At 37.1% G+C, this 12,120-nt stretch overlaps 1 protein-coding gene across 11 annotated transcripts in view; it reads right to left on the bottom strand.

Moving 5' to 3' along the window:
- Window positions 1-12,120, bottom strand: part of Erc1 (ELKS/RAB6-interacting/CAST family member 1) — a 537,557-nt gene that overhangs the window by 300,928 nt on the left and 224,509 nt on the right. For 8 of the 11 annotated variants that reach the window (XM_008839745.3, XM_029566790.1, XM_008839744.3 and 5 more), the window contains one exon: window positions 5,626-5,637. The exons of the other annotated variants lie outside the window; for them this stretch is intronic. In XM_008839745.3, coding sequence (XP_008837967.1) covers window positions 5,626-5,637 — 12 coding nt within the window. The remainder of the gene's footprint in view (window positions 1-5,625; window positions 5,638-12,120) is intronic. 11 annotated transcript variants of the gene reach the window in all.

Here is a 12,120-nt window from a genome sequence, read left to right as displayed (position 1 = left end):
GGTAGTTTTGAAAACCAGAGGTAACCATATTACTCCTACAACCTACTGACAAATTATACATAGCAGATCAAGAAATATATGTCTAGGTAAAATTTATCTGAAAATAATTGGTCTTTGCCCAAGATTTATCTACATGGCACACAGTAATTAAAAGTACCAGACTGGTGGAACTAGCCTTCTTGGATGTTTAACAGACATACTTTGAGGCTTATACTAATTTGGTCAGAGGGACATAAAGGACACTTTTTGCTCCTTGCCCTCCTAGGTCGACTAGTTCCAGGGGACTATGAGCATCTCTCTAAATGTCCTGTAATTGTGGTAGGTCACCTATCCTCTTGATCAAGGAGGCCGAGGAGACCCCACCAGATGGACTTAAACCAGTGTCCAGTCTACAAAGAGGAGCGTCAACGCAGAGGAATTATGTCCTCCATGCTTCCAAGTGAAGCCAATCATGGTGGTGCAGGACCTTTGACTTATCTTCACATAGGCGGAACTGGTAAAAGAAAGGAGCCAAGGGCCCCTCCCAAGCCCATGTGAACCCTGAGGAACAGATCCTCAAACGACCTTAAGAGTAGAAATAAATTGGTTTATCTGGGCCAACTGTATGGCCTTAGGGAATCATATTTGTCCAACAACCTGATGACAAATATACATATAATATCTCTTTAAGAGTCCATATGCATAGCTAAAGGCTACATAACAAGAAACAATGCCAGTTAGGAGACACCTTCTTTTGAGTTGTTGGCCAGGGTGGCCCTAGGGACTCCCAGATTGTAACCCAGCATAGAACTGGGAAAACGAACAGCAGACCCCAATCTTATCTAAAGGAGTATTGACAACTGATTACTGCTAGATGAGGAACATCCAATCTTCCTAAAACAGGGATCTCTAGATAGACTGCCTAGATTCACCAGACAGACAAGCACTGGAGAATGGCTGGGGATGTCGACAACACAGAGGACAGTAACAGGGATGACAGAGTATGTGGGCTCCAGTATGTATGTGAGGGTGCCATCTTGGAAGTGTGTGTATAGTTGAATAAGATGGTTTGGGATGTTCTGTGTGATATACACACACACACACACAAAATCAACAATTTTTTTAAAATGTATTATATTTGAGGAGAAAGCATAGAAATTTATGTCAGGCTAATTAGTAGAGGTGATAAACGTTACCATTGAAATCTACCCGATTACTTTATAGACATACACAGGCGCCAAGTATCTCAGTGCAACCGATTATTACTAGTAATAGATACACACAGATTAAGAGATGCATGTGGTAACATCTCAGTGTTAGTAGCAAAAACAATGAGTCTTTCTGCAAGGAACAATATAATCTAAAATGAAATGGAGATCTTTTTTAAAGGTTAAAAACTCATTCAATTTAATGTCTTACAAGGCTTATACCGAGTTCAATATTGTATAACTGTATTACTTCAACTGTGAACCTAGAAATTTGCACCCACGTGTGAAAGAGATGTACTCTTGCTCTGGAGTGTGTTACTGAATATGTTGAGGCTGTAGTGAAATGCTTCTTCTAATCATGTAGTTATTAAATTTTTTTAAAAATAATGATTAAAAAAATAACTCTTCAAAGCAAAAAATTTACTCCTTAATAATTAGTAGATGTGAAAAACATTACCATTGAAATCTACCTGAGGACTTTATGTCCATGCTCAGATGCCAAGGAACTCAGAAAGTAACTGATTGTGAGTACTAATAATCAGATATCTAGAGATTAGACAAGCATGTGCTTAAAAAATTTGTTATATTTGAGGAAGAAGCATAAAAATTTGCTTCATGTTAATTAGTAGAGGTGAAAAATACTACCATTAAAATCTACCTGATGACCTTATATCCATGCTCAGGTGCCAAGGATCTCAGAAAGTAACCGACTCTGACTAGTAATACTCAGGTACATAGAGATTAGAGATGCATATGCAAACATCTAAGTGTTGGTAGCATTAAAAATGATATTGTTTTCTGTATGAAACAATATATTTTAAAATGAAATGCAGATGTTTCTTAAAGGTTAAAACCTCATTCAATTTTATGTCTTATGGGCTTTATACAGAGTTCAATATTGTATAACTGTATTAATTCAACTGTGAACCTAAAAATTTACAGTCAATTTTGAAAGAGATATATCTTAGCTCAGAAAATTGTTATTGAATATGTCAATGCTGTTGTAATGAAATTCTTGTTCTAAGTATTTGGTTATTAAATAATTTTTAAAAAGAATTAAATTTTAATAAGCCAGATGAATTGTTGTCCTCATTAAACTAATGAAAAACCCAACTGAATATCGGAAGAGATCTTAGGAGGCAAGAAAGTAGGAAAGCGAGACACAGTTGCAAAGCATCAGCACCACAGCTCAGTCTCCTCCAATACTCCACCTTTACAGATTGTCTCTGAAATATCACCCAGCATTCCCTCAACATATATATCTGTACATAGTGCAACCTACATAAAACTTTGCATGATACAAATCTGAGTCCGCAAATTCTAAACAGTTAAAACACGCTGAAGATATTCTTAACTGTCCTACTTTTATCTTAATTCAGAAGACTGGATAGGTTTACAAGTTTTCTGGAACAGCACTCAAGGGTAAATTTGTGTCTTGTGATCCAACTTCTGCTTTCCATTAAGTTTAAGTTGGTTATTTAAACCTAGACACTCAGTTTTAAAAATATTTTATTAGGGGCTGTAGAAATGGCTCAGCACTTAAGAGCACTGGCTGTTCTTGCAGAGGACCAGGATTCAATTACCAGCACCCACATGGTGGCTAACAACTTTCCCTAACTGCAGGTCCAGGGGATCTGACATCCTCTTCTGCAGGCAGTGCACAATATGGGTGTACCCTCATATAATTAAAAATTAAAAATTTAAGAATATTTTATTAGGGCATATTCATTGTATAAAGTGATGTTTTTAATAAGGACAGTTTCTTTCAATTATCAGGAACCATCTCCTCCTCCCGTTCCCTCTACCAATTTTCCTATTCCTAAATAGTCCCTCTTCTGTCTCTATGTGTGTGCATATACATAGATATAAAATATTATTTAAAGATGATACAAACAGATGTAAATACAGAAATTCAACTCTTTCTCTCATATGCGAGAGAAATCACTATAGGACTTGTCTTTGAGTATGGTTTATTTTGGCTAACTATTTTCCTGAAAGCAACCTAATTTTACTCTTCTATATGACTGAATAAATCTTCGTTGTTGCCACAATGTCTTTATTCATCTACTGATGGACACCTAGGCTGATGCCTTAATTTGGCTACTGGAAATAATATTATGATAAGCATGGAGGCATACCTATCTCTCTAGCATGCTGATTCCTTGGTGTATGTACACAGAAGTAGTACAGAGACATAATGTGGTAGTTTCAGTTCTAGTAATGTAAGGAACCGCTACACTGATTTATTTCTATGTGCCTATACTAAACTTACATTCTCACCAATAATGTATAACATTTCCTTTACCCTCCAGTTTGTCTTCACCAGCATTTGCTGTTTTCATGATGACAGTCATTCAAATTAGGATGATATAGAACTCAGTGGAGTCTAAGATTTCCAGTTCCAAGATTGATAAGGATTTTTTTTCCATGTTTACTGGCCTTCGCAATAATTCTCTGAGAATTTTCTGTTGATTTATGCATTTCTGGACTGGACTAGTACGGGTGTTTAATTTTTTTGAAAAAAAAAATTTTTTTTTGGTCTTTTTAAAACAGGGTCTCTCTGTAGCCCCAGCTGTCCTGGAACTCACTATGTGGACCAGGCTGGCCTTGAACTCACAGAGATCCGCCTGCCTCTGCCTCCCTAGTGCTGGGACTAAAGGCATGCGCCACCATGCCTAGCCTTGAATGCTTTATACATACTAAATAGCAACTTCTGCCAGATGTATCACTGGCAAAGATTTTCTCCAATTGTGCAGACCATATCTTGACTCTTGTTAACTGTTTCCACTGCAGTGTAGAAGCTTTTTAATTTCATGAAATATCATTTCTTAATTCTTGCTATTACTTCATGAGCTTTTCAGAAAGTCTTTACCTGTGCTTCCAATCTGGAAGTATTTTCTCTAGGAGTTTCAATGTTTGAGGTCTTGTATTAAAGTCTTTGATTCACTGTGAATTGATTTTTGTGCTAGGACTAAAGGCATGCATGTGCTGCACTTCCAGAGGACCTGGGTTCAATTCCGAATACCCACGTAGTGAGTCACAACTGTCTGAAACTCTAGCTCCAGGGGATCTGATGTCCTCTTCTGACCTCCATGGGCATCGGGTATATATATGGTGCACATACATACATGCAGGCAAACACACACATAAAACAAAACTTTTCCAAAAGTAAGTAAAGTCTTCAAGTATCAAGTATTGCAGATGAAACAGTTCTATGCATGCACAGTCATGTGCTGCATGATTCTATGATTCCACGAAATTATACTGTCCAGTGCTATCACTGGATTTGAACAGCAACAAACTCGCTCAATGACACACTTCTCAGAAACTTTGAAATGGGAATCTGATTTATACTTTACTAATACTAGTATGAGTCAGGAAAAATAGTGCAGTGGGGTAAAGAATCTGAAATGTATGACATTGTGCTATAATATAATGGGCTAAACGGCGTTCCATTAAAAAGGCAAGAAGGGGCAATATAACAGTGCCATCTGATAGCTATTTACACTGTGCGATTCAGTTGCAGTGAGATTTGGATTGGTTCATTTATCTCTATATATCACCTTTTATAATTATCCTAATGTTATAGAGAAAAAGCTTATAAATGGGAAATCTCAGAAAATTCAAACAATCTATAGTTATTTCTTAGGTTTGAATGCATATAATATAAAGAGATCTGAAGATGAAATGAAAAAAGTTGAGCATAATGAGACACACCTGTAATGAAACACTCAGAACACTGAGACAGGAAGATCAGGAATTTGAAGCCAATATGGGTTACCTAGTTAAACCCTGTCTTGGGGTGGGGAGAAGACTAAAACAAAATACCAACTACATTATCATTATTTGGCTGCCTGAACCTGAAGAAATTCCGGTCCTTATTCTTAGTTATTCATGAGAATAATAATCTGCCCATCCTAAGGCTAGCCATAAGAATAAAAAAGATGGGTTCTTGTATATAGGAACCATAGATAATTTCATTATCACTAGAAGAAAGTTGCTAGGTAGAATGCACACAGTATTAATTAACATGCTCATTTTTGAACCCTGTCAATTTTCACATTTCAATTCAGTTGCTAATTGCTCATTTTACCCTGCTTGATAAAAAGACATCGCCAAAAAAGTATGAACAACAAGAAAATGATTTCTCCCCTCCTTATTCCCCTGGTGGGTTTTTATATCTCAGTTCTCTCAGTGAAAACCTACTCAGTCTAAGTCTTGCATTGTAACTATGCTCGATATACTCCAAAGCACAGAAGTTTGCATCTATGATTGTAGCAAATCTTGTATTCTGAATATTTTTTGCACTTAAAACTGATTTCTATGATCACTTATCCTAGAATAAGTTCTAACATTTTAGTTTCCTGTGAGAATGGAAAATAATGTTAGTACATGATCCTCAATTACATTATCTTTGTTTGAGTGAAAGCATACTGACCTTGAGGTGAGACTGAAGGAAACAGCAAATCCAGGAAGAAAACGTGAAAGAGAAATTTAGAAAGAATTAATAAGGACAATATTCAAAAGTAGCAACATTCATGGACATAGACAAAACATAAAACAGGGATAAAGAAGAGGACAGGACATACAGATTCTGCAAAGGGACTAAAATTCAGTAACTTCAGTAACGAATTTTTTTCCTATTTATTTTTTTAAATTAACTTTATTTATTTATTTTGAGACACAGTTTTGCCAAGTTGCCCAAGCTTGCCTTAAGCTTAGAATTCTCCTGCCCAGCCTCCCAAGTGATATGATTACAGGTCAGTGCAACAAATGCATTTTTATGAGTTTCAATACTGTATGTTATGAAACATCCTAAAAAGTGTTTGTCTAAAATTGACCATTTTCTGAAGGGGGAAAAAAAGAAAATTTCTTGAATTCTATGGGGAAAAAAAAAGATGTTGTCCATTCTTCTAAACAGCTATAACTAGCATTAGAAGTTCTTGGGTTTTTTAAACATTTACTCATTTATTATTATTATTTTGTGGGTGTGCACCACAGCACATGTGCGGAAAGTCAGAGGACAACTTGTAGAAGTGTGTTCTCTCTGTCTATCACATGTGTTTCTGTTCATCATATGTATTTCCGGTAATAAAAAAGTTATTAGGCTTGGCAGCAAGTCTGCTGAGCCATCTTGCTGAGCCTTCCTGGAAACCCATACAGCAAACGATTCTAGATCCAGAATTAGAAGTTTGACAACTTTAGTTAACTGAGTCTTATGTACTCTACTTTAACGGTAGCTATGGTTTCAGCCAACCTACTCCATGAAGAGGGTCCAAGTCATCAGAAAGGAGAAGCAGAAAAACAGCTTCAGTTATTTTATGATACAAAACTAATTTCCTTGGAAGAATCTGAAATAATTGTCTCCTTTTTTGTTAATCACAACAAATATTTCCAATCCACATTTGTAAAATCCTTAAATGGTACAATCTAATAGCAATAATGGACAAAAATGGCTCTATAAAAATCAACTGGGGCTGGAGAGATGGCAGAGAGGTTAAGAACACTCCCTGGTCTTCTAAAGAACCTGAGTTCAGTTCCCAGGAGCCATATAGGGCACCTCACAACTAACAGTAACTCCAGCTTCATAGGAACCATCACCCTCTCTGGTCTATGTATACAGACAAATGCATGCACATGCGCACCCACGCGCGCGCGCGCGCACACACACACACACACACAAATGCACACACACACAACATACAATCATACAGGTACATACATACAAATTTTAAAAAACAATCAATTCATAAACCGGGTGTGGTGGTGCACAACTTTAATCCCAGGACTTGTGAGGCAAATGGCAGGTGGAGCTCTGTGAGTTTGAGGCCAGCCTGGTCTACACTGGGAGTTCTAGGCCAGCAGGGGCTACAGGGAGACCTTGTCTCAAAAAAGATCAAAAAAGAAAAAAAAGAAAGAAAGAAAAAAACTCACTTCCCAGCTGTTTAGCAGGAGGACCTGCAAGTAACCATGCATAATAATCCTCCACAGCAAAAAGCCTCTGATTCATTATTGCTTTTATGAATAAACATGTTTCTCTTTCAGAAAGTTAATCAATTCACTTAAATTAGTATTATCTCCCGAATAGTTAAGACTTAACATTTCCAATGCCATCATGACTGTTTTCATGACCTAATTTTTACTTTAAGAATCAAAATAGCATCAAGCTTTATCTACATAGAACATGATAATTAAAAGTACCAAACTGGTGGAAACAACCTTATTGGATGTTTAACAACAAAACTTTGAGGCCTATACTAATGTGGTCAGAGGGACATAAAGGAAGTTTTTGCCCCTTGCCCTCCAAGGTCGACTAAATTCCAGGGGCCTATGGACATATGACCCCCTGAGGAACAGATCCTCAAATGACCTTAAGTATAAAAATAAATAGAGTTATTTGGGCCAAATGTATGGTCATAAACACCCAAAAGGAAAGGATAACCAAAGAGTAAAGTTATCAGAATATTTCTTTAAGAGCTCAAGGGATTACATTTCCCAGACATTAGGCTTAAGTCAATATAAAAAGTTATTTAGAGAATTATTTCTCATTGATGATTTCTGTTCCTAACCAGAAAGTGCTGCTCAGATGTAAAACTTCAAATCTTGGTCTCCAATACTGTAGTGCCCACCTGTAGCTAAGGGAGACAACCAGCTATTGTTCTAAAATGATAGATAAATTTGTTTTCTCCCCCTATCTAGAAGCCTTTGAGAGGGAACTGACACTGATTCTAACCACTCCAAGAACTATCAAAATACCTGAAAACAAATCTTGAATCCATCACTCTAGAGTCCAGTCTTTGCAAACAAAAGAAAAATGAGGTGGAACCCAATAGAGGGATGCTTTTGGAAACCCTTGTCAAGAAATTCCAATGGACTCTCATATGAACATTTGAAAATTGACCTATTCTGACTTCTTTTCTAGTTACCTGCCTAAAACTTGTAATGCTAATTACTCTTGCCTTTACTTCCCCTTCACACCTCCTATTCACAATTCAAGGATTTTCTTTTCCCCCCTAGAGATATGAGTTATACAATTTGGGAGTCTTTTAGATAGACCCACTGAAGGGGTACTCCAATTGCCTCCCCCTGCATTCCTGTTCCACATGGAAGAAGCCACAACGGTCTGCGTCCTGATTCCCTATGGGCAATTTGGGTAACCTCTTCAGAGGATGGTGTGATAAGAATAGGAGGTAGGAATTGGCTAGGCAGTTAGGGTAAAAAGACCCCAAAGAAAAGTAGCCAGTTTCTTGGCTAAAAGTCACAACGTCCTTGGGCCTCTTAGCAACATACTCCAAATTCCAAAGGCCAAAAATGTTGAAAATATTTGAGAGCTTTTATCTAATCCCTTAAAAGATTTTAGGGTTACCTCTTCAGATTGGGGGAATGTTAGAGTAGCCAAAAGCCCCATTTAAAAAGAAAAAAATCAAGAAGAAAGAGTTCATGAAGTTATCAGAAAAAAGTGATGGGGAGATATGGGAGGAGTTAGAGGGGAAGGCGTGGGCATGGATTTGATCAAAACATCTTGTATGCATGTATGAAATTCTCAATAAATTATTTATTTTTTTAAAAAAGAATCAAAATAGCATCAGACGTAGTAGACAGCCTGAGAGTGGCTGTTCTGGCCTCCATCTGACTTAAGACACTGAGAACTCAACAGAACACCTGAGAGCACCTCGATTCACATCCATGTGGTGGTAAGCTCCCCCAAATCGTGCCATACCCAACCCTCACACTGGGATTACTTGGGACCCCTCCCAGGGCACCAGAGCAGACCTCTGCCCTATGGTAGGGTAAGATTCAGGCCTTAGCAGACAGCCTGAGAGTGGCTATTCTGGCCTCCATCTGGCTTAAACACTGAAAACTCAACAGATCGCCTGAGAGTACCAAAATTGGGCCTCCCCTTAAGGAACTTCCAAACAGTACTCTCAGTAACTGCTAGTAGGTATCCAAGTGTTAGAAGGAAGACTGAGTGCACCTAACTGGATGGACCCTGGCTTGGGCTTCTGTGGGAACTCCTGAGTAGCTGATCTGAAGCTATCAGTTCCCTCCAAAATAAAATCTGAGAAAACCTGAAACCTAGACCAACCAGTTCTACAAACCCATTAAGAAAACAACTAAGGCAGCAGGGTGTGGTGGCGCATGCCTTTAATCCCAGCACTTGGGAAGCAGAGGCAGGTGGATCTCTGTGAATTCAAGGCCAGCCTGGTCTACATAGTGAGTTCCAGGACAGCTGGGGCTACAGGGAGACCCTGTCTCAAAAAGACAATAAAAAAAATAAAAAAGAAAGGAAAAAAAAAATCGAAGGCATACTAATAATACAAACAGAAGCAAACCTCAACTCAACAAAAGAGGACTTGATTTTCATACCAGAATCACAAACAAAAGAAATTCACATGCCAAAATCACAATGAAAAAAATAATAAAATGGAAAGCCAAAACACTATGTCCCCACCAAATTTCACCAGTCCTACAGAAGAGTTCTACAAGGAGGACCTCCTAGAAATAACCCAGGACACAGAATTTAAAAGGACAGTCATAAACTTGATCAAGGAATTCAACGAATGTAAAGAACACAAGAACAAACAAATCAAAGAACTAAGAGAAGAGAGGGATAAACTTCTGAATGAATTCACAAAAGAGACAGAAACATTGAAGAAAACTTAGGACGGAAGTACAAAACTCAGTAAGTTAACTTGAAACAACACCACTAGAATGAATGAAATGGAAAACAGAGTATCAACACTGCAGGATAAACTTGAAGAATTAGACCACTCAAGCAAATATTATGAAAAAAATTTAAAATCACAGGAATGGAATATGTAGGAGATATGAGACAACATGAAAAGACAAATATATGTATCATAGGCACAGAAGAAGGGGGACAATCTCAGGTTAATGATATTGACCAGATCTTCAAAAGGATTGTAAAAGAGAATTTCCCAAAATTAAGGAATGCGATCCCCACACAAATACAAGAACATAGAACACTAAATAGACAGAATCAGAAAAGAAACTCCCAACAGCATACCACAGTAAAAACACTAAATGTACAGAACAAAGAGAGAATACTGAAAGCAGAAAAAAAAAAAAAAAACAAGTCACATACAAAGGAAAGCCTATCAGAATTACAGTATTATCAATACAAACTATGAAAGCCAGAAGGGCCTGTCAAAAGACATAGGCTAGTTGAACGGATTAAGAAACAAAATCCATCTTTTTGTTGTCTGCAAGAAACCCATTTCACCTTCAAGGACAGGTACTACCTTAGGTAAAAGGATGGAAAAGAATATTTCAAGAAAATGGCACTAAGAAACAAACAGGGGTTACAATTCTAATATCTAGAAAAACAGACTTTAAACTAAAACTAATCAGAAGAGATAAAGAGGGTCACTTAATTCTGATCAAAAGAACATTAACCAGGAAGATATTACAATCCTGAACACATATGACACCAAACTCTGGTGCACTGAAATTCATAAAAACAACACTACAGGACATTAAGACACAGATTAATCCCAACTCGGTAATAGTAGGGGACTTCAAAACCCCTCTGTCTCCATTAGACAGGTCAACTCGACAAAGAATAAACAGAGAGATGTCTGAATTAAATGATACCATACATCAAATGGACCTAACAGACATCTTTCAATTATTCCACCCAAACTCCAAAGAATACACTATATTCTATCAGACCACAAAGGAATAAAGCTCAAAATCAACACTGGAAGAAGCCCTAGTAGCTACACAAACTCACGGAGATTAAACAGCAAACTCCTAAATGATGAGTGGATCAAAGGAGAAATTAAGAAAGAAATAAAAGAATTCCTAGAATTCAACAAAAAGAACAATACAACACAAGAAAACCTCTGGGACCCTTTAACAACAGTCCTAAGAGGGAACTTTATAGCTCTAAGTGCCAACATTAAAAAAATCAGAAAGACCACAAATAAATGGCTTAACACTACAACTGCAGATGCTGGAAAGGAAGAACAAATAAAACCCAAACCAAGCAGAAGAGAAGAAATAACAAAAACCAAAGCAGAAATTAATGAAATAGAAACAAAGAAAACAATACAAAGAATCTGTGAAGGTCTGAACTCTGAGTTGATTTCAGATCAGAGCTCAGACCTTCAGAACCAATGAATCTAAGAGTTGGTTCTTTGAAAATTAAACAACATAGACAGACCCTTAGCCCAGTTAACAAAAAGAAAGAAAGAAAACCTCCAAATCAACAAAATAAGAGATGAAAGGGGAAACATAACGACACCCAAAAGATCCAAACCATTATAAGGGAATACTTTAAAAACCTATACTCTACTAAATTTGAAAACCTAAAAGAAATGGATGGATATCTAAAATCATGAGAATCACCAAAGTTAAACCAAAGAGATTAACAGTTTAAACAGACCCATAACATATAAGGAAATTGAAACAATAATACAAAGCCTCCCGACTAAAAAAATCCCAGGCCCAGATAGATTAACAGCAGAATTCTACCAGACATTTAAAGAAGACCTCCAACCAATACTACTTAAATTATTCAAAATGATAGAAACAGAGGGAGAACTCCCAAATTCCTTCAATGAAGCCATCATCACTCTAATACCCAAACCAGGTTAACCAGGTAAAGACACAACCAAATCCTTAAAGAGCACAGATGTAAAAATTCTCAACAAAATAATTGCAAACCCCATACAGATCATCAAAAAGATCCTTCACCATGATCAAGTAGGCTTTATTCCAAAGATGCAGGGATGGTTCAATATATGCAAGTCAATAAACGTCATCAATCATGTAAATGGACTCAAAGACAAAAACCACATTGCCATCTGGATGCAGAAAAGGCTTTTGACAAAATTCAGCATGCATTTATGTTCAAAGTCCTAGAGGGAATTGGACTGGAGGGAACATACCTCAACATAATTAAAGCTAT

The sequence above is a fragment of the Nannospalax galili genome, unplaced genomic scaffold (genome assembly GCF_000622305.1).
Source record: "Nannospalax galili isolate Female #2095 unplaced genomic scaffold, S.galili_v1.0 scaffold199, whole genome shotgun sequence".
Classification (NCBI taxonomy): Eukaryota; Metazoa; Chordata; class Mammalia; order Rodentia; family Spalacidae; genus Nannospalax; species Nannospalax galili.
The sequence above is the reverse complement of the archived record's forward strand: the minus strand, read 5'-3'. Positions and strand labels throughout refer to the sequence as shown.